The following is a 24,461-nucleotide window of genomic DNA, read 5'->3' as shown; positions in this document are numbered from 1 at the left end:
ATCGTAGGGTAACAGAGCCATCGCAGGAAGTTGCCAAGTTCTAATATCAAATTGCCCAGCGATAAACGGAAAAACACGCTTTGTTTACGCATCAACAACGCTTACGGGTAATTGAGATCGATTAATTTTAGGTTCTATATACTATGATATTCCATTCAACAATGTAGGTACACAGCGCAGGTAACGTGAAATAAGGCATTTCGTACATGTAATAAATTTGTGTATAGCGGGCAGTTTATTTTACCTTAAATGTGACGTGTTCGTTTTGACTTCTCTTACTGTAAAGTGGGGGCATATTTGGTGGTGCAGTTGGCATCAAATTGCGCGCATGTCTACCAATGGTGTCCACAGGGTGTCAGGGTAGGTTGAGCAGGCAAATTAATTAATTAAGAACAGTTCTTTTTCAATAAGAGTTGTTTTTTTAAGGTTGGTAGTGCTTTGATCAACGTATGGCTAGGCAAAACAGTTGGATGTTACTCGCAAAAATAATGATTTTGCTATACCGTATCTCAGTTAAGGAAACTATGGCTCTGATAATAATAAATAAATATACTACGACAACACACACATTGCTATCTAGCCCCAAATTAAGCGTAGCTTGTGTTATGGGTACTAAGATAGCTGATGAATATAATACACATAAATACTTATAATATACAGATAAACCTCAGAAACTGAAAAACATTCATGTTCATCACACAAATATTTTTCCAGTTGTGGTAATCGAACCACGTTTCCTTACTTGATTACTTAGAAGAACAAGCGTTACAGAGATATCTCAACAAGTTTCGAAACTTAAGAGGTAAAGGGCGGGGAGTATGAATAGACGTTGGGGTCCTAAGATGTTGGGGTGGCAACCCTGTACTGAAAAAGGTAGCCTTGGATAGACGTCGCAGAAGACCCCTTTTAGTTAGATAGACGATATCAATTAAGTAGCATGGAGCCGTTAAGATATGTGGCCCGAAACCGTCTGTGAAAATATTTACAAGATCTCCAGCGATCGAAGTGTATCGTTTGAAACCACGACCTGGTATATTTACTGTACCAAACTTTATGGGGAGTTAAAAATGTTTGCCTAAAACCATAATACATAATTACAAAACACGACCAACTAAGAATATATATAACTCGTATTGTAGTAAAAAACATATCCTATTTACCTGTGTAATGCTCACAAAGGTCGAGACCCCATGCCACCACTGATGTCTAATATCAATTACTTTAAGTCTATACCAATATTGTTCCCATAATCGTAAGCTCGGCCAAGTAGTTCAATAGAGAAACGTATCGATACAAATCAGCTGCCATTAATTTGGATTGTACACACTTTTAATAAACGTACATAGAGCACAATAGAACAATAAATATTAACATTAAACGAGACAAAAGATATTTACAGAGGAAAGACAGATAAAAGAATAATATCGGAGTATGGGGACTATATCTCTAACATCGTAGGTGCCTACAATAACAGCTGCCTGGTATGCGCGCAATATAATGTTTTAGTCATCGATCAAATAACAATAGATACATCAACAATTAAAAATGCACTCCCGAAATACGTCCATACTCAACTACATAAGCTATAGATAATTTACATTGCACTACGAACATTTTACAAAAACCAACCATATGTTTAACAAGTTCAAAATACGACACTGTCATCGTGCTTTTAAGCACAATTTTCTCTGGCCGTTTTTGACGCATCCATGTTGTATCTAAGTATTAGTTGATCGATGGTTACCATTATCAATACAATCAACTGGGGTGATCCAAATCTGCCCCCACAACTAAATTTATGAACAACACTGTGATTCGAATTGTCTATTTTGTTTGTACCTATACATTATTGCATACGACGACCTACGACACATTGCACGACACGATACGAAAATCTGTATAATTCCCGATTGAAAGATACGGTACAGTAACAAACGAACCGGACGTACCGGACCGGCAACAACAAACATCAAGAGTCCCATAAATAAAAATATTACACATATCCTACTCTTAGAATAAGTTAGAAAAGTCATACAAAACGAGACGGTCCATTGTTGGTGAGGTTAGTTAACACTTTAATTCATGATCAGCCTTATTAATGTCCCACTGCTGGGGGCACAGGCCTCCTTGCAAGAGAGGGGTATAGAGCTATGACACCATACCAAAAAAAAAATTAAAAACTAAATTTTCAAGTTTCCAATATGCTGCCGATCCAAAGGTTTTCCACCTTCAAATCCAAAGGATACATACAATAAATCATAACCGACTATGTTGTTTATTAATTTATATAACAGTTGACGTAAATCAAGCAGTAATATAAAACAACAAATTAATTTTAATTATTGAATTTCTTCGACACATAACTTATTAATATCTTCGATGCTAAGAAATAGAGGAGCTGTACAGTGGTGAATGGTTTATTTTATTATTCTTATGAATTACATGTGTTCATCAACCTCTCCAACGCTCCATAAATTTAGACCGTCTCCTTACGAGCATCGTCATTCGAGTTGACAACCAACGCCGGAGCAATATTTTGTTTACGAGACCGCATTAGTCTAAAGTAAAATCGACTCAGGGCAGTGTGATCATAGTAGAAAATGAATCACCCTGTATATGTACATGCAACATCAACTATCAAAAACACTCAAAGGAGAATCAGCAGGGCGATTGTGTAAGGCTCGTAGATCGTAATATAAAAATTCGTATTAAGGTAAACTGTCCATTCAATGAAGCCTTTTTGTTTTTAAGTATTCATTTCATATAATGTACGTATCACAAGTGCCATCTTTGACATCAACATTATTCCACTACAAGTTAGCCCTTGACTGCAATCACATGTCTAATTGATGATGTTAGCGGGCTTATCTGTTAGTGAGGCAGTTATATTACCCCTAATAGGTTTCTACCCAACATCGTGTCGGAAAACTTAATCTCTGGCGGCACGGGTATGCGGAACGATACCACTATACCAGACTAGAGAAAATTCAGATATTATAAATTCCCAAATTTTCCCCGCCGGGGATAAAACCCGGGACCCCGGTTGTCGTCAAAATTCTATCTTTATGCAACTTAGGTAACTAAACGCTTTCATCACTAATAAGTCATAAAATACGACTAAACTTATACCTAACAGTCTAATTCGTATAGCATCTGCCATTTATAAACCCCAGGCACATTTACATGTGCCAAGTACGCATCAAAAGTGAGATATTTTTGACTTTGACTTTGACTTTAGAATAAGCTGTTGTTTGTGTTTTTAAAACTATCAAATGAATACAATGTTCTTACACAATCGCACCCTCTGGCGATGATTTTATGAAAGCTACTGTGGCAGTAGAACATCTAAATGTAATAAGACACCGTTATCTCAGCCTACCTAAGATACTTCAACATGTATAATGTAATCACAGCAATAAATTATAATTATTCATTAAATCGAGGGGACGCGGGCACAGGACAATGGAACATGAGTCGGAACTAAAATCGACAGGACACGATAACACGTCTGACATAAACTATATATAAACAAACACGGAGCAGACGTTGATAAGTGATATAAAGACCAAGCGCAAATTAAATCCGGAGTACAAATGGTATATCTTAACTGCGTACGAAATTTTAAATGAATTATGTTACGTAGATTTCGACAACTGTAAAATAATACAACATAGGGTAAATTTAGTTAGGCCCTGATTCTCTGACCTTGAAATGATTTTTTTTAATATGAAGTAGAATTAGACAGTTTTTTTAACTAAACTGTCGAGTTAGACATAACTTAAAACAGAGAGTGTGAATGTAAAGATTTCGGTACCTTTCATACCAAATCATTACGTTATTGTCAGGGAATGATTGAATCCATGTAACTTAAAAGTGGCGTTGTTTTTACGATAAACACATTTGTATTGTTTGTTTGCCGCAAAAACTATATTGTTAGATGACTTACTTAAATTTCGTACTGCAGTGTTATAAGGAAATCTGTCAAATTTTGTTCTAAAATACCACCTGACAGACATCAGAAACACATTCTATCAACGGTCGGATTATAGCTGTATTTTTATAACCTAAATGATTATTCGTAAAAATCACGTTTTTTTTATCGGGCGCATATATGTTTTATATCACGTATCAACGTGCGCATACGATCAACAACGTCCGAGCGCTAGCGGCCCGCGGATCGTCGGCAAACTGCACTATATCCATATAATATATAAATCGAAAATGTCAATCAACGTACAGTTAATTTTGGTAAATAAACACAACTATCAACTTTTACCACCCAATAGAAACATCTCTTCATATATTACTTTTTTTTCTCTCTTTATAACTCTCATAGCGTATGTACGTATGCATAATTTAGGAGGGTGTACTTATAGTCTTATCATACGGTCGTATCCGAGCGACCGACTCGGTATCCAGTCGTATCTAAACTATCAACACTAAATATATTCTCGGAACGTTCAACAGCACATATATTCACTATACTCGCATCGCGGTCGGTCACCGAATACGTACGATCAGGTACCGCGGTACCTTTGTTAAGTGGTAAAACTCACTGTCCTTATAAATAGTTTGATCACGTCCTTCAGGAGTGTCCGTGCACTTCACTTAAACTAGCCAGTCTATGAGCGTTCTCTCCGGAGGGCGGGCTTTCCGCACACGGACTCCCGTCTCGCACCCTGTACCGCTTCCACATCATATAACACCAACTGTTCAATTACCATCGCGAACTTCGATCAATAATGTACTAGATATCTAGATATGTCCCCTTACAAACCCTTACAAGTCGAGCAGAGAATGTGTCCAGTTTTTGTTAAAAAATAAAAAAAATAGTATAACTTTTTCATTGCCCTGTTGGGCGTTAAGCAAAATACACTTTTGCTCTTAAGTTCATTTGCTCAGTAGCAAACGAACGAAAATAGGCTCTCATTAAGCTCTCCTAAGTAAAAACTTTTTTCACTGACACTTTTTAACACTGGCAGTACATTTAATATATTATCTATCGAAGTTCGGAACTCCTAAAGTAAATGCGAGTTCAACATTTACGACTCCATTAATATCCTTCGATCAATAATGTATTAGATTCACAGTCAACAATACAAAATCTAATAGAAAAAGCAGCCGTTCATTATTTCAAAATACTGAATGTTGCTTATAGTAATTTAGATTTTGCTTAAAATAAGATATTCCGTTACCTTTTTTAGTTTTTTCGGACAGACACTGCCTTTTTTTACTAAGAAAATTGGATTACCAAATAAAAATCTACACGTCTAAAGTTGCCTACATTTCGTAGACAACTTTTGACGTGTAGATAGCATATGTTATGTGGTATATTATTGATCGAAGATTTCATTTCATTAAAAAAGAAACTTCAGACGGAGCTAACGAAAGCGCTTTCTAGTGACGCGTTCGCGCTGTCGAAACGACAGTCTGACTTTTACCATGTAAACGTGTACAAGCTGTCGTTTCAAGAATACTTAGAAAGCGTTTAGGTCTAGCGAGTCCAGTTATTTAATGGAGTTGCATTTATACTGTCCTCTTCGTCGACTTAGCAGCGTTACTAAAACGAATTGTCACATCCACTATTCCACACAAAATTTCTTCCTTAAACACTAGCATAATGAACATTTTCGTTGATAACGTTAACTATGTTACGATAAAATAGAACTTTACGACATAAATAATCTATGCACGCTTCGTTTTCAATTTGCTGAAAAAATCAATAAACTAAAAAAAAAAAAAAATGTTTGAACATAAATATCGGAGAAATAATAATATATAATGGTAACTGTGACATTTCGCCTGACCGCATTGAAAAATCGACGTGGGAGAGTACGAAGATGCGAAACGAAAGCCCGTGTGAGTAAAGCTTAGAGGCCGCGCGGTGTCACGCGAGCGCGCGGTCTGCGCATGCGTATTGGGCTGCGGGGCGCACGCAGGGGCTAGAGGTCGGCCGGGTGGTCAAACACTGGGGGCGGCTGCGACGAAGACACATCAGCCACGTCCCAGATCTCCTCCAGGAACGGAGGCAGCTTCCTGTTCTTGAGCTTAAGCGAGATACACATGTTCGAGTTCTGCATCCCCAGCGAGCGCAACTCCGACAGGATAGTCAGTATCTTTCCGTACATCACAGGACACCGCGAGGAACCGCTCTGCTGATTGAGGATGTACACTCGTAACGTGTTCAGGTAGTATCGCTGGATCTCCTCGACTAGCTGTGGGTTCTCGAGGCCGGGCCGATCTGAAATTATAATAAATTGAATTGTTAAAATCGACCCCTCCTGAATAATGTATGGCTGCTTTAAGAATTACTTTACGTAGCGGAAAAATACGATTATTTAGGCGAGCTAAACGACGTCGCCTTCGCAAAAACTTTATACCGAATACTTCACGGGATTCTGAGGGGAAGGCTGGGGAAAGCAATATGTACTCTGTTACAAACAGTTAACGCACATGACTTTTTGGTGAATATGTAAATTACCATAGAGAAGCCATTGAAAATCGGTTTTTTCTCTAGCTTGTATTTATAAGATATTTATCGTACTAATTTATGTATATCGACTATAGTTTTTTGATTGGCCTCAATCTTAAAAAGAGCATAAACGCTATATTATAGAATAACAGATACTAGACTCATTATTACACATCTATATCGTTTTGATTAGAACTATTAGGTCTCCTGAGCTTTACGTACATAACGAATCTTAAAGATTTAAAATAAAAAATCGGAGTACTTGGACAAGTTTAAATTATATTCACCGCACCTGAGATGACATTTTTTTAGTTGTTCTCATTTTAATTATATTTGTATTATTATATTTATGCATATTTTATTATATTTATGTAAGAAATATTAAAGGAACATATTAGAAAATGCGATATTCTGTTGTGCTGTACAATGTACATTGTTAACAAAAAGATTCGGAATTGGACGAAAAGGTGATTCCCTCTTTACACTGTTTTATATATATATTAATTATGTAATATATTAATAATATATATGTATTTTACGAGTATGTATTAATTTTTTTTTGGACTTCCTACGATTATTGGCCCCACGTTCACTCACTCACGTTTTTCTCGCACGTTCGAAGGTTGGCTGGTAAATGCTCAAGCTCAAAGACAGACTTAATGCCTTTTGTAAACAGTTTTTTTTATAATACAATAAAGTGAATAAAAAAAAAGAGAATAAGAATAGTTCTACGATATTTGAGTTATGCTGTAGTCTTGGATACACCATTGAGCTTTGTAAAATAAGAATTATATGATTCCTTTACCTGAGAAAATAACAATAGCTGTGAGCAACGCATAGTGCACATTGTCCCAGGACATGGCGTACATGCAGCGGCAGAAGTGCAAGAGGTTCTCGATGACGTAGCCGAAGCCCGCCTTGTTGTAGATCTCGCGCGTGTACGCCTGATTGGTCGCGAACATGACGCTGTCGGTCGACATGTCGTACCGCCGGGATACTCGCAGCATCATCACCTCGCTCGAACACGCCTGCGAGGTAACGGTATCATATAAGCTATACTTCGACCACCACGCACCATCCCGTTCTGTTGGTTATTCTCCTGCCAAAGGTTGTCTGGGAGAGATCGCTGTAGCGATAAGACCGCCTTTGCACGCAGATTTATTATTTTAAGATTTATTTTTTTTACTGTTATTTTGTTTATTTTCTGTTTTAACAAACAAACATACTTTAGTTATAGTCCACGTTAGCCCGTAACTGCAATCAGTCTAAGATGGTAGCGGGTTAACCAGCTAGTGTTATGGCAGTTATCGCATCACCTCTAATTCGTTTCTACGCGACATCGTACTGGAACGCTAAATAATTTAGCGGCACGTCTTTGTCTGTCGGCTAGTAACAAGCCACGGCTGTCTCCAGGACAGTGGCTATCTTTGTGCTAAATTTCAACTCATTTCATTTCAAGATCGGTGTAACAGTTGACTCAGAAACAATTAAATGAGCTGCAATGATTGTAAAGCTTTTACAGCTAAGAATGCCGGTATTATAAGCGGTACTTTGAGAACCGAAATGTGTTAAAATTTACCTTTAAAAGTGTGATTTGATCAGGCTGAGAGATCTTCGCGAACCCTGGTAGGCCTTTTGCGAATTCGACGATCAACTGAACCGTCAAGATAGTCATCTCTGTGATCTGACGGAAAGGCAAGTCTGACGCCTCGCCATTATCGTCCGTTTCTGCTTGCCACGTCTAAAATATGATAAATTATATATTACTATGTGCTTACAACAAAAACATGTATATTAGTTGAATATAGTTGTTTCCGCGAAAATGAAAACTTTAGTTGTATACTTTCAAAATGCTATTAAATTATAATAATGGGTTTTAAAGAAAATGGATAAACTTTATTTCGATGATTTTTAATTTACTGTTATCTCTTCTACAGAGATCATACGATCTTACTTGACCGCTCTTCAGGGCTAGCACAGGCGGGACCCAAAAATTATATCCCCCTGATTATATCCCCTGACAGGGGATATAAATATAGGACGGGAACATGGAATACGAGAAGCTTAACCCCGTTTATTATTACACATATATATTTTGGATATTATTTCCACTTGTGCGCCAATGCTCTGAGAGTTGATAAAGCTGTGGGAGAAGATAATTTTTTATCCTTTCCCCAGGGAGATAATTGTCTCCTGCCCATGCCAGCCGTGCTGGAGTTGACTGTTGGTTAAAACGCGCGTTCCAAGTAGGTTCTATATTTGTCACAATTAGATTCTAAAAAATAAAAATTTCTATCTGCGCATAATGGTCCAATTAAGAAGTACATTTCCTCCATTTTTGTAAATTGTTTTTTTGGATACCACTTATATTAAAATACACAATAAACATTTCACCTGGGTAACCCTTTTGAGATCTTCCTCGGAAGGCTGGTCGTATCCATCTTGGTACCAAACAAGCCTCGCGATCAAGAACTGTTGGTTGGGCGTTAGAGGAGGGATATTCTTTAGCCTGTTCTGTTCCAGGAGCTTTTCTGAGAGGAACCGCGGGACCACTTCGTGCTGCAAACATTCCAGCTTCACGTAGGAAACAACAAACATTAATATATAATTTGTCGTCAGTTAGAGAGAGACATTGTGCATGCTCATCTAATAAAAAACAAATTATAAAAGAATATTTTGTGCAATCGAAAAATAGTATTAAGTATTTAACCATAAAGCATAAAATATTTATTGTGCTAAGCTATGTTAAAAACATACATCTATTAAACTACTAAATAACGTACGTTAAGTACGTACGTTATTAATAACAACAAAAAATAAATAGTTTATTTTAGGTTATATTTATAAATAATATTTTATATTAAATTTTTCAACAACAACAACTTTTTAAGTGGTACACAAAGGTAAATAATATTTAGTACATTAAATTCAATTCAATTATACAAATATATTGATAGGAAAAAACTAAAGGTCATTTTCGTATATATAAATAACGACGGCATAAGTATGCCGCAACTCTGTTTGGCCATATTGTACAGGAGTTCGAAAAACTATTTGAATATTCAAAAATGGAAATACAAATGTCAAAGTCATACTTATTTTCCGATAACATTATGCAACTTGGCACTAGACATCACGCAAAGCCGAGTGTTGAGTTAAATCAAATCTTAGATAATAAATAATTGGAGTAGATTGAAAGTGATATGTTGCTTATATTGTGTTTGCGGTTCTAAAGTCTAGCGCAGTTTAGTCCAAAATTGTATATATCTAACTTGGTTTAGGTATTCTTTTTTTTCTGTTTTTTTTTTGTACCTACCAGTATTTATCAATTCATTATTTTGTGAAACTGTCACTATTTTAAGTTTATTTTTAAAGAACAGGAATATTTCAATTTAGATCCAACTTCCAAGGTATACAGAGTCCGTGTCTGATAACCGTAAGAAGATATAACATGATTCTACATGGAGTTATACAAATGTAATACATACTTTGTATTGGCTAGGTATATTTTAAATCTCGGTAATAAAGAAACGAAATAACTTTTAGTTCCTGGGTACGCAAATAATTATTTTGAATGAAGCTTCCCAGATTCTTCAACATATAACAGGAAGGTACTTACAATTCTAGCGGCTTCAGGAGGCGGAGGATCGCATTGCATTATGGGCGGCATGTGGTCGTCTACTGTCGTTGTGCTGACTGGCAGTTTATCTTTCTCTCTCTGTGCCTTCTTCTCTTTCCTCTTGATCGCGCACTGGTTCTCTGGCACCACACACTCTGGCCTCATGCCGACCGCGAGACATTTTTTTAATCTGCACTCTTGACATTTTCTCCGCATGTACATATCCATTTCGCACGCATGGCCGAATTTGCAAATGTACACAGCATTTTTAGTGACGCTCCGCCTGAAGAAACCTGAAATTTGGAATTTATTGTAGACTGTCAACTAACACTAATACAAACTAAAGGATATTATGCCTGGAGACAATATCGATAAGAACTTTATATAATTTCTCTTCAGTATAATAAAGAGTTTTTCTATCACTTCTCAACCTTCGTCAAGTCTCGATTAGTAGGGTTTTAAAAAAGTGATCCCAACATCATAGTAGCTTTTTATAGAAAAAAGAGTTTGAAAGAATAACTTTGCTGAACAGTAGGTAAAGTGCCTACGTACTTTAGGCTGAGATAAGATAGAACAAATTATGAGAAAGGTTGTCTTAAGGGCATCGGCCAACGACTCTAGAGTTACGAGGTGAATGTTTCTTACAGCAAATAAACAGATCGCGTAGTTTAGAGGTTATAAATAACGACGCATTAGTACATACCTACCGAACAGTACACGGTACCTCTGTTTACTAAATTGAAAAATCTGTATTACGAATTATCTTTGCTTTTTTATGTTGTATATAAAGTCTAAGGGTGCATCTATTAATTATTCATCTTGAGCAATAGCTTATAACAATCAAAGGCTAGACTAAAAACTTTACATACTCTAAATTGAACGACAAAACCTCTATCAAATAATTCGTTTGAGGGAGACTCTCCTTATAAGCGTTTAAATATTAGCAGGAAAATAAACTGTACGTGCAAAATGTTACCAACATGATAAACGGGGATAACGTGGTACATTTTAAAATATCATTGGTGATAACCAACAATACAGGAAGATCGGATGAATCGGGGGAGTAGACGCAGTAGACGCGCACCAGACAGCCATTGTGACGTGTCGTCTCGACTCTGATACAATGTGTGCGCTTAGCTAACAGCCTTGATAACCGATACAATGCGCCAATTCACTACTAAATTGGAACATTCGTGGGTGCTTGTTGGGTAAGGGCTTCTGTGACATCGTGCATCGTTTAGCGTATGCAAATAAGAGTACCCGGTATACTGTAATAAATTTCACGCCCGGTAGTTATATCGGTTAAGACTGCAGTTATTTCGTAAAAGTTGTCGTTGCAATTCTGCCCAACTATTATACAAGAAATGCAGTTTAATGCCGATATGTTTGCCGTAATCAAAAACGTTTCGGATAGTTTACGGCAAACTTGATTAACATTTTGATAAGTATAAACCATTTGTACCTAGCCCTTCTCATTTTGGGAGGAAACCCGTTTCTGTCATGGGCCGGTATTGATGGTAATGATATGTTTGTTTTTTGTATAATGGTGGTAATGGCAATGAAAAATTACCTTTACACCCTTCACATGTTAGCGCGTTATAATGGTATCCGGAGGCTCTGTCGCCGCAAACAAGGCACAATTCTTCCTGCTGTCGAGGCGCCGGGCCTTTCTTCTGCCGCCGCGCCTCGCCATCTGTACTGCAGCCGTTCACGCTTGAAGCTGGTGATAGCTCTTCGCGGCCTGAAAAAAAGGAATAACAACTATGAGTGCCATTATATACCATTAATTTACACAATTGAGATCCCAGCTAAGAGACGGATGGTGTCCTTAGAAAGATTATCTGGTAATTTCACTAACCGATCGGCAGAGTTCGGTTCCCTCGGTGGGTTAATAAAATAAGGGAAACATATCAAATGGATTGCGGTAAGTTCCAATAAAAAATAGTAACCGATGTTTCTGAACAAAGACTGATTGATGAAAAACTTTATTGCACACAAATAATACATAACGGAATATTTCGTGACCACTGGTTGGTATACAGACGTGTAATGTATGTAAGATACATGGTATTTCGAATCTGGTTATTCCAAGAACATGGTATTTTTGGCATAAATCGGCTGGTTTAATAATAAGATATATTAAAATATATCAAGCTGGAATATGAACAACTTACAACCTAAAAGTTTCTGTAGGTAACACAAATCCACAACGGGTTTTAATGCAACTGCGCAATAAACGAAACTCGAGTCCGGTGGCCCAACATCGGCGCCCTGTGATGAAAACATCTAAAATCGGACGCTATAAAATTTGCATACATTTCATGAACCATTTGTAGAGTCGGCGGACGGTAAAGATCAGTTTTATTTTCTCTATATTTTATTTTTGATGCAACGTTCCTTTTACGAGATGTTTCATGCTAGTAACGAGATACAAAGCGTATGTATAAGTGATTTTCGGTGGTAGTTTGGACGTTTCCTGCCCAAACAAAAGGTGGCTAGAGTCACTGTCCGCATACAAATGAGATTTGGCACCAGTTTTATATTCAACGTGCAAGTAGGTGTAGGGTATGCGATGCGCAGCGGAAAATAAAACGGCAATTGTCAATCAGTCAGTCGGAACTCCTTAAAAGTCAGGCGGGGTGTGCAACATTAATTAAACTTTTACCTAACCTTTTAGTAACAGAGATATACCAAATAGGTTCAATTAAATCAATTGCAGTACGGGGTGGACCATTTATTACGTGATCTCAAAATGTGGGCAGTATATGGATCCAGGATAAATTCACCTTTGCCTTTCTAAAAATCTAGATTTAAGAAAATACCCCTTATGTACGAGATAAGACTATTTATACTAAATAGAGAACGTAGATATTACACAAAGTCGAAATATTTATTTGTAATTCGAGTATTTTTTATTATGTATTTGTAATGTATGCCTATAACACGGAACGCTGACATGAAGCTGACGAAATCTTATTTATTTAAATCTAATAAGTAGGTTATTTAATGGGACAAGTTGACATATGAACACACATAGCAACAAACATAACTGTTCTAGTTATGGTTAAAAATAAGATCTAGAACAAAATAACGTTGAAAGAATAAGCAGAAAAAAATGCCAAATCTGTAGCCAGATTTGTGGTTTTCATTTAAAGCGATATTAACCGACCCGTGCAAGGTTGTTTAGCCTCTCTCTAGTAATTATTTTTTATATATACCTACATTTTGTTATGGCCATTAAACAGAGTTGACGCGGGTCGCTGGCCTTTACCGCGTTTCGTTGCGTAACCGGCTGAAATAATTACTGCCAAAAAAACTAGTCCCACGTGAGTATTGCCGGCTCGGTATCATGGGCCATATCGTTGTTCATAATCCCATACTACGTACAGAATCACGATCTTAGTCGGCCGCATGGCTTAAAGTTGGTAATACAACGTTCGTAAAGGTATAAAGTTAGGGACAAACAAATAGTCCTATCTGAATAAGAGGTTACATACCTAGTTACGCAAATTACGTTGTCTGTAGTATTAGATTACTTATAAACTTAACTTAATTAGAACATTTTCAAGTTTAACTCACCCCAAAAACAAAACACCCATTTAAAACGAATCAAGTAAAATGCAGGTCTATAGTTTTAATATATAATATAGCATCGGAATCAAAATTCATTTATTTCAAGTAGAGTTATTACAGGTTCGAAGGGCATATTCCATCGAGAAAGCTGTCAGTAAACTCAGCAAATATATTTTCCAACATCGACGGTTTAAAATTTCACGATCATTATTCTCTTTTGCGTAAGATAAAAGCGAAGCTGACTACTTCATGTGTGTAGTCAACCCGATGTATTAAATGTTTTAATACATTATTCATACTTATGCATTGGTAAGTGTAAAATTATTCTATTATAATTTTGTACAAACATTAGATACACAAAATCATCAAGCCAATCAAAATGAGTGTAAGGCCGGCCGATAATAAATTAGACCGTCCGTCTAATTCCTCTTCTAAAAATTGCAAAATCAAGGCGTGATAGTATATACCTAACATTAAATAACATTTAGTGGGTTATTACGGTGACGCAAGTTCTCATCGTCCGCGGTGAAAGTGTCCGAGATGGCTAGAACTGGTTCGGTCCGTGAACATACCGTGATATTTAGTAAACTGTGACAAGTTTTAACAGACATTGATTACAAAGTCTTGTTAACTGCCTTTTTATGAGCTAATTATAAGAATGGTGTTTTTAACACATATAGGTAGGTCGCGTAATGTTATAGGATAGCGGAGAATGTTTTGAAATTGAATTAATATTGCTTCGCGGAAGAGGTCTTCAAAGTTGGGTTTACCAAATAAATTTATACTCTTCGGATTAGTTATACATGCAAATCAGCGAAGTAAACGTGCACATAGATACATAGATCATCTATTGGAAGTTGATTAACAATCTAATCGGTAACTACTTCATGGGGAACCTTTATTTATGTACCATCTGGGTACTTACACAGATTTGTCTTTATCCTGATATTCCGAAGAGGCAGAATTTACGAAGTTTTTTTTTATACTAGTAGCTACCTACTTAATTTCATACTTGTCCATAAAAAAAAAATTATATATATATAGTTTTTTTATACTTGTAGCTACCTACTTAATTTCATACTTGTCCATAAAAAAAATATATATAAACGCAACGAACTACTTAATCGGCATGCAATTGTCATAAATAGAGCCAACAATCAAATCAGTGTTCATGAAAAAGAAAGCCAATCAAAAGTTGAATGCACGGATGACCGAGTCAGTGTGTTATGTTGTTACGTCTCAGCTGTTCTGCGCGGGCGCATAGAAGGTCTAGTTCGTGCCGGTTCGTCGACCGTCGGGCTTGCTCGGCTGTGGGAGCGAGAAGGCGCTGCGAGCGACAAGTGGGACGCGATTCAGCCGCGCGAGCGTCGACCGGGGGCAGCGTGCGGCCTTGACTCTTCGTCCCCCGTCCCCCCCTCTCGCACACTCCCCTCCACAGCGCTCACCGCGCCGCCACATTATTTATGATAGCATCTGAGCTCGAAGCAAGCTCGCGATTCTCTACAAGCTAATAATAACTCGTTTTTCCTCTCATGCGATGTGACTTTTTCACTTCTTTGGGATTTGTTCTTCGAGGTGATACCAAACTTGGTATTAAATTATGTGAACAGGCAGAATTACTTGTACCTACCTAGTTAATCATTCGTTGGTCCAATAGACGTAAACTTCGTTTCCCTGATGTTCATAAACGTGGATATTTACAGCAATTTTCATATTATTATAATATTATAATATTGAAGAGATAAGTAAAACCTATACATCTTACAGACTAAACCTACACACACAGATTATCCACGCTCTGCTAAATACCAGGAAAATAATAAGTTGTCGTAGGTAAATGGGTGAGTTATAGGCAACACATAAAACTGTAGCAAGTAATATATCTACTAGAATATACAGAGTCTCTAACTGTCGGGTGTCACATAAACGTCTGATGAAATTCAATGTTCTAATGAAATGTTTACAAACAACACATGTTCTGAGTGAGTTTCATTCAGTTTCACAAATAACCAGGAATTGGGATCAAATATTTTGGTCATAACGCAATGATGACTAAACTATGCTAAACTGACAGAGTTTAGAAGCGATTATCTTACGGAAATGAATGCAATGAATTAAATGTATAGTTAGGTAGGTAGGTATATGAATGAATACGTGAGAAAAGTTACACTAAAAATGAGTAAGAACTAATATAAAACAACTTAAGGAATAATATTTAGGATTATAATCAGTTAAATTGCAGTTACATTCGTTATTCAGTAATAATTATAATATATAATAATAATAATTTTTGTTTTATTCTTACTATAAGTAATAAAAACATTAGCATAATTAAGTTGTTTCATAATGTATTTAATAGTTTGAACAAATAGGTAGGTACGTTATAAAACTGAGACGAAGGTAAAATAGATTTGCTTAATTTTTTACTTAAAAAAGTGCGTTGATAACGATAATCTGTATGTGGTTTATTAAAAGAAAATTTTAATATTATATAGCTACATACAATATTTGTATAAGAATAAATTATTATTTTACCACACCATATTATCTAACTTAGCTAACTTCATGTTTGTTAGTTTTATGCATATACTCGTAACTAGCTAAAACAAGAGTTTTCGCTACATGTTTAGATATGAGATTTCTTTTCCCGTTAGCAACAACTTTTAGGATATTCCTCTACAAGTTACTCACTAAGAAGCCATAAAACAAATGAAGACTTGCAAAGTGATGTCGATTGAACAATACCTACCAACTTTCACTGTGACCTCAGAAACCGGCGACGCAATCATTCTGCAGGCGGACCGCGTAAGCGACTACTAGTCAGTGAAAGTTGCCCAAACTTAGGTATTGCACAAGCCTATGGCACACACAACTCATTGAAATTCGGGTGCGGCGAAAGTAAGCATAACATAGCAACACGCTTCTTATATTAATCAGCTACCAACATAGTGATGTTTGCTTACATGTAAAAGTAGCCGTATGGCGATAGCTATACTATTTGATTAACTAATAAGATTTGCGAGTTTATCTACTTGATTGTTCTTTGATGAGAATTGTGCTTCATCTGCGAAGATTTTCACTAAATTTTAATGGAACCCAACTGTATGCCCAAAATACAGAATTATGGAAATCGTTTCAGATTTAACGGATTGCCTAATAAAGTACTTTTGTTATTTTGTACGCACGTAAATAGTTTTTTAGCTTAACCTTAAATTAGTTAAACAATAGAATTAATAAATAGTTAGAATAAAAACAAAATAATTAATGTATTAAATAAATGACACTTATACTTATACTTTTAATAAAATATGTGTCTGTCAGTGCCTGGGTACTGCATATATGTCTATTTAAACATTAAATTACATAAATACTCCAAACCTAAAAAAAAAAAAATGCATCGATTTTGTAGCAACGACTAAGAAAATACTATCTAGGAAGTGTAAAGAGTAATTTTGATGCAATAGTTGCGTTTATATAATACATGATTCAGATATAGAGCGTAAACTCAGCAAAAGACACAGTTTGACTTCATGTCAGATACAGATTTCGTGTAGATAGAAAAACATAAAAACAAATCAGTATATATTAGATCGACGAAAAACGGACACATCAAGTGAAACAAGCAGTAAAATTCGAATCCTCAAGGAATCTCTAATCCTCGAATAATCAAGGAATTAATCAGATGTGAGATGCAAAAAAATGACGCATTGAAAAAGCTACACGTGATCGATGCATCGGTTGGGCGGAGATCGGATCACAATATTACTTTCTACAATACTTTCTAGCAAGAGATGTGGGCCGGAGCCGCAACCAGAGCGATCGGTTTCTCCACGCGCCGGGAAAATTGGATTGAAATAGAAATCGCATGCGGTGAAAATCGCCATTTTCACGTCACACGCTAACCATATCGTGGAAATTTCGATTAGCTTTACATTTTTAATCTGTTATCTCAACTGTTCATTAAGCAGTTACAATTAAAGCTCTTAATATTTTATTATCACCGAATAATAATAGCAATTTTAGTAGATATGATGTTTGTTATGATTTCTTGTAAAATTTGCAAAACGTTTTCATTTTAATAAAGAAAAGTAAAAAAAAAGAGTATTCAAAGTTTGGTGTCAAATTAATGCGGTCATTAGATAAAAAAAAATAAAATCAAGTATAATTTTTCAGATCGTTAAAAAAAAAATGGAAACGAATATTTTACAAAAATTTACCTACATTTTAGTTTAGTTATTTTTATTCTCGTACAGACAAAATACCCGTTTTACACATGATAGTAGGTACTATAATCCAAAAATGTCTATTCCTGGCTTGGACTAAATAAAGATAGAGGATGCAACTAACAGCAGATGCCACGGGATTCAGGCGCGTAGAAAGTGTTTACATCCGTCGACGGATCACTCTTCGGTAGTGAATTGCATCCGCACAATACGTCACTAAAGAGGGTCCAGCAATAAATAGACTCGTACACGGGAATCTCGACTGTAAGAAACAGGAACACTGAAGTTTTATACGTGTAACAATTTAAACAAAACGCTAAGCTGAAACTTTTGTAGATTCATCTCTTTTGTAGGTATTTTTGTTTAAAATGTGCTCGCAAGTCTCATTTATTTATGTTCTCATTTATGTTTTATTTATATTTATGTATTTGGTGCTTTTCGACTAGTTTTTAATTCAATAAAAAAAACAACACATTGTGCATCGTGCAAAGTTATGCTTCTCCAAATTTCAGGACAAAGTAGGCGAAACGATAATTTATTATTCTAATGGATGTACAGTTTTCTACATTTCGTCACTTGAGTTGTAAAATAGAAAGTGGTCATCAGTTATCATAAACGCCTGTGTACATAGGTGAACGTAACAGATATGCCGCAGCTCCCCATTCCATAGCTGAGCTCGGTGCCAGATTACATTGAGCCTCTCTTTTTTCCCAAGCGTATAAACACTCGGTCACGTTTTTTGTCTCTGTCTGCTCCCTAATTTAGTACACGAAGTGTGCACCCACGCCAGTACGCCTTTTCTAGTAAACACTGGAATGGGTAAATAGAAACGGAAGGGGGGGTATAATTAGAATTATTGCCGCATGGTTTCATGAGGTTTTAAAAGCTTTGACAGCTGCTGACTCATGTGCCAATGTATTTAACAGGATGAACAAGTGTTTTTCAGTTCCGCTCAGATTTTTTACACGTTTTTGTTCACTCGAATGTTTTCAGCTGTGAGGTGACGGCAGATTAGAATGCAGTTGTCACCACCCCTCCAATACCCACGGGTGTCTTAAGGAAATGGAAAATGGAAATATAACAGAACACGCCAGCAGCCTCCTCTGTGGTATAACTAGCATCTAATGCGATCACTAACGTAATGACTGTTTTATTTCCAAATAAACTTTTAAAGGCCCGATGAAGGTTATTTTATCTTTATTTATTATGAGGTGCTTTCCACGCTCACTACAGAACTAAGAAAAATTTTGATGTCCATTCAATTTTAAAATCTTCATGACTGTACGTGAAACATAAAACAAAATAATAATAACAAAACATAAAGCTTGTTTTTACGACGATGTTAGACCATGTGTGTAATAAGAATGCCCTTGATCTGTCGTGGTCCTACATTAATTACACCATTGCCTTCATAGCAGCTATCTACATGTCCTTGACACTTGTACACTTGACTATGAACTCTACGCTGTACACATTATAGTTCACATTTTCTGCGAATCGTGAAATAACTCTTTGAAGGAGGTACCTCCTAGGATTTTTTATCTCCGCCTACCATGATGATTTCTATCGCTATCGTAGCCACCCATTTGTGAATAACCGGATCAAATGTAGTCTACATTATCTAGCCCCACGCGTCCTCCCTTGGAACGTTCCCACTTAAAGGTATCTTTATGCTATTTTTCCAATTCATACAAAAGTTTAAAAGCACAAACAATCCCTTAATTATTTAATAGTCAGAAACTACACATTAACGTATACATTAATAATTTACATTAATTTTTTAACGTTTACATTAACGTTTACATTAATAATTTACAATAATTAATATTGATTTACATAAATTTTTCTAACTTTCCCCAAATCAGGATACGTTAAAATAAAAATACCTAGTTTTCTTTTATAAAGTAGGTTTGTGACTCATACTGTAACTCCTACCATTAATTACCTTTTGGTAGAAAGTTGCACCAAAGCTCTAAGTTGCTCAAATAATTGGAATAACTGATAGCAGGCGTTGACTCTAGTTATTCTATGATGCCCTTGAAACTTGTCCATTGCACTATGAACCCTCACTGTTCACTTTATAGGTATTTAATATTACTCATGACCACAATATTATTTATTTATTAACCTGATTCTATGAAACTTTTATACAGTCAGTATGTGGGTCAAGGCGGATTTGGGTGACGCGGACGCGTTATCGCCCGTCTGGCCATCGTCATAAGGGCTAATTAAAAAGACACAACCAACTGGGTCAACGACTCACCGTCGACGCTTTGTTTTTAAACTTGATTATATATTTCGTAATTAGTTAATTGAGAGTTCAAGACAGTGGGTCGATATTTTAACAAATGTTTTGACGCAAAAATGCCTGCATGGTTGACGTTTTAGTTCTGTATATTTTTCATAATCAAATTGAGTTGACTGATTTACTTTTAAAACTTTAAATATGGGATAGACCGAAGTTATTTTCGGTTTAAATTGTAAAATTATTTTGATTTTAAGTAATTTACTCCAATGTGTAAGATACACTTAGAAATTATATGTTATCTTTTAGTTATTATTGCAAACGATTTGCTTGTTTAATAAAATCTTAACCGAATTAAATGTTATCAATACAGTAGCCCTGTAATATAAAAAAGTAGCCATTCGACCTAATAAAAGTTTTGGCTGAATTTCGATGACAAAATCACGGATAAAGTAGGTAAGGATCGGATGGGAGTCTCGGATACGGTAGTTTTAAATAAAGAACCTCCTGTTCTTAGTCCTGTCCTGTCCTTCCTCCTGTCATTTTTTGCTAGAATCGCATTTTCCACGACGAAAAGTTCCCAAATGTAACAAAAACTAACGTGACACCAGTGTCAAGCAAAAAAATATTAAGGTGGAGCCGATTTCAGATGGCAATTGCCCAAGAAACCATTAACCTCCTTGTATTCGCCCCGTGTGGAACTGGCACACTGTCAAATCTGGGTTAGAATAATATAATCACCCCTTTATAAATCGTAGTTGTAGATCGATCTGCAAGTTATATGCATGTCATAAAGGACCTTGAGCAATCATTCCGTAGGAACAGTTTCTCATATCCATCTCCAGGATGCAAGCTATATCTGTGCTTAATTTCATCAAAATCAGTGGTGCAGTACAGCCCATCATAACAAAATGGCCCCTGCAGCTTAGTTTGGTGTACCGGTGCAGTACACCAAACTAATTTTACTGTCAACATGAATTATATCAAGGTTTTTGCTCTCAATTGCATAGATGTGCTTCTGGAAAGTAAACTGGCTTCTGGTGCTGAAAGGAGTAATCTGTTACTCTTGGTATTTTACTATTTACGGCTGAAGCCTCACACCAGCCCTGACTGAGAAATCCGGAAATTATAAATAGGATCATAACAAGCACATACCAAAGAAACAAAAAGAAACACTTTCACATTTATAACATATTGGTATTGGTATAATAGTATATTATTAAAGTGCGTTCATTAAGTGTTCATTTTGTCACGAAATAATGTTTTATTTGACGTCAAAAACGCAGGATAGGTAAGGATAAGTTAATATTTTAACATCATAATGAATTTGTACATATTGCAGAAATACCCGAACTAGAATCATAGTTTCCTAGATGGACCTCTTCTTTAAAGCCAAGTACACAAAAATGAAGAAGTCGCTCTATGTGAAATTTTGCTTTAAAGAATAAAATACGATTAGGTCTTAGTATTCGGTTATGTATTACTAGTTATTATGTTGTTTCTCCACAAAGTTTATTACACTTTGTGACATTTACGAGGAAAATTTACCGGCAACGTTAATTTACAAACAAAACATTTCGCTTTATAGGTCATTAACGTTCTACAAATCGAGAAGATAAGACTAACCTCAACGAGGAAAACGTGCGTTTCAATGTAGGTCGAGTCTCCGGTTTAAAGGAATTTAGGTATAAATTACGTACAACTATTGCGTATTAATCGGCATAATTATGGCTTTTAGTGCATACCTTAGTCAAGTTCGTACATTCAAATAGTTTGAACGTTTTGAAAGTGGTCATGCCGAAAGGCGGGCATCGCCAGCAAAAAAACTCGGCACGTGCTGCACAACCGCATATTGGTCGCGATTTCTATTGAGAACATTCATTCAAATGACGAATAAATTATTAGTTTATTTATTTGACTATTGTCAATTGTCATCAATGTCAAAAAAAGTTGCCCGTCCCAGAACGTCCGGCAAATTTGAAATACCAACACACAAGGGACTAGAGGTCAGGGTCATGGCGGCACAACAACGTTATGCTGTTTATTGTGACGGCATTTGGGTCGACTTTTCTGGCAAGAGGCGCCAATTGATATCACATCTAAGATTTAAATACATGAGGTGTGGTGGTCACTTTATGATGAACTGATATGTCTCACTATCTTTTGTTACATACTTTCCAAAATAGCCTATGGAAGTCCTTCGAACTATATGAGTGGATAAACTTTTATCAATGCATTAGCATCTCCAGAGCAATTATCTATACTTATGTACGAAGACGTCGTTTTACCACTTTTGTTCTCTTTTGTTACTCAAATGTATCAAAGTTTCCTGGTGAGAGATAGTACCTACCTAAAATATCAATATTGACACAAAATACAAGCTTAACAAATATCACAGAACTACATTTTAATTAGGAAATCTAACAAACGATTGCCAGATAACTCCCTTCGGCTTGCTTCACTAAATTTGGACCCCTTAATAGTGGGTCTACGAACAATTCTCTCTTTCCGGTGTCATTCCAGTACCTCGAGGCGCTATCGTTTATCAGTCCTCCGAACATTGCATGTTGTGTGCCGATATGCCCCGGCTATTGCCACTTCAGCTAGTTAAGCAATCGGTCACTCATATCTCTGGTACTTCTGAGTGAGTGGCTGAGTATTTTAGGTCAGATCCAAAAGGTTTTTGATCATGAATGGTTATATTCGATTGATTTAGAACAAAAACATGTAACCTTACTAATACCTCTTATTTTTGTTTGTAAGTATAAATAATTTAGAACATAATAACTTAATATTTTGGATACACATAATTAACGATTAAATTTAAAAGAAATCACGGGACAAATCTGAACCATAAAAATCACATTGACATTCTGCATTTTAATGTGCCAGGCCATCCGGGTACGTTGAGGTAAGTGACCGGGTATCATAATATGAGATAAGCCGACTTTGGAACGTTTATCGACCGACAAAGAACGCCTTTGTTTTCGTCGAATTTGACGCCGAACATGAACACTGATTAGGCAACGTAACAAATAAATAAATTATCAATCGATTGGCAATGAAACAATTAAATGTAAAATATGCAAATATAATGGCCCGGCGCCCTCTTAATTTTTTTCCTGCGCCTAAATTAGGCAAATACAATTGACTGACAATCTATTTGCCTAATTTAACATAGCTAATGGAAGATATTGTCATAAGTAAGGAATGAGTAGCAGAAACTTTTAAATCATTTTTGTAATAAAAGAAACTAAAGAAAAGCTCCAAAACTCGGGCACGTATCACTCGGCACTCCCAACGACGCATAAGTGCGTCGTGCATATACTGAAATTGGTCTTGTGCTAAGTTTGTGAAGTTAAGGTAATCTTTGCTAAGTTTGATAATTTTACTTTAATTTAAATAGAAAAATTGACAGATAGTTCAATTTATGTTAAACAGTCAAGAAATACTGTAATCAAGGTTTTCTTTATTTGAGATTGCCTCAGCACTTACAGCGTGACTTCATCTCCGTAACGAGCAAAAACACGAAGACGAAAAAACTTAATATTCTCAGTGCCATTAGAAATCAGCAAGTCATATACAGAAATTGCCAGGGCTCACGGGTAATAACATTACAAACACTTTAAGCAATTCATATTCCTCAAAGAAGGTAGGCAAAAGTTGCTCAACTTAAAACAAAGCATTCAATTAATATGCAATTAATTATGTGGCAAATGTTTTGTAATAATTATATAATATAATAATTATAAGTTTTAAAAAATACACCCTGAACACTAGCATGAAAGCCTCCAGTATCAATTAAGATGATCGGAAACTAAATGCAAATATTATTTTAACATTGGAGGCTAATGGAAGAATTGTTTATTCTGAATCTTGAGGAAAAAATGTACTTATCGATGAAACATAATATACAAACTACTTCGCTAATACACTTATTATGCTTTTTGGCAAAATTGGAGACTAATCGAAGAAATGTTTGTTGAATATTACTGAGGAATATACAATATTTATCAATGAAACAATATCCTAATCACAAAACTTTATCATGATTTTATTTTGTTTTGTAAATTAACTTTATTATTTATTATAAAACCCAAATGTAATTGTTACTTCGTAATGGTTAGTTATAAGGTTGGTTGTCTTATTTAAATAATTGATGAAAAATATTATCAGACAGAAATATCATTTGTAGTTGAACATCTCGCGAACTGTGTCAGGGGCTCAGCCCACGCCCGGCGGAAGGTCGTCCGCCCTCCGCGCTTACTCTGTAACACCGTCTGAGACTCGATAAACACATTTAATCTTATTTTACACTTATATTTAAGT

General features: G+C 35.9%; 1 protein-coding gene across 2 annotated transcripts in view; it reads right to left on the bottom strand.

Moving 5' to 3' along the window:
• Window positions 1–672: 672 nt before the first annotated feature.
• Window positions 673–24,461, bottom strand: part of LOC120624197 (ecdysone receptor-like) — a 45,839-nt gene continuing 22,050 nt past the window's right edge. Inside the window, exons 2-7 of one of the 2 annotated variants that reach the window (XM_039890588.1) lie at window positions 11,662–11,832; window positions 10,092–10,384; window positions 8,867–9,046; window positions 8,052–8,213; window positions 7,278–7,500; window positions 673–6,241 (exon numbers count right to left, since the gene is read on the bottom strand). In XM_039890588.1, coding sequence (XP_039746522.1) covers window positions 5,943–6,241; window positions 7,278–7,500; window positions 8,052–8,213; window positions 8,867–9,046; window positions 10,092–10,384; window positions 11,662–11,832 — 1,328 coding nt within the window. In that variant the 3' untranslated portion in view covers window positions 673–5,942. The remainder of the gene's footprint in view (window positions 6,242–7,277; window positions 7,501–8,051; window positions 8,214–8,866; window positions 9,047–10,091; window positions 10,385–11,661; window positions 11,833–24,461) is intronic. The other variant, XM_039890590.1, reaches the window with a different exon arrangement.

The sequence above is a fragment of the Pararge aegeria genome, chromosome 6 (assembly GCF_905163445.1).
Source record: "Pararge aegeria chromosome 6, ilParAegt1.1, whole genome shotgun sequence".
NCBI lineage: Eukaryota > Metazoa > Arthropoda > Insecta > Lepidoptera > Nymphalidae > Pararge > Pararge aegeria.
This window is presented reverse-complemented; position numbering and strand designations above follow the sequence as displayed.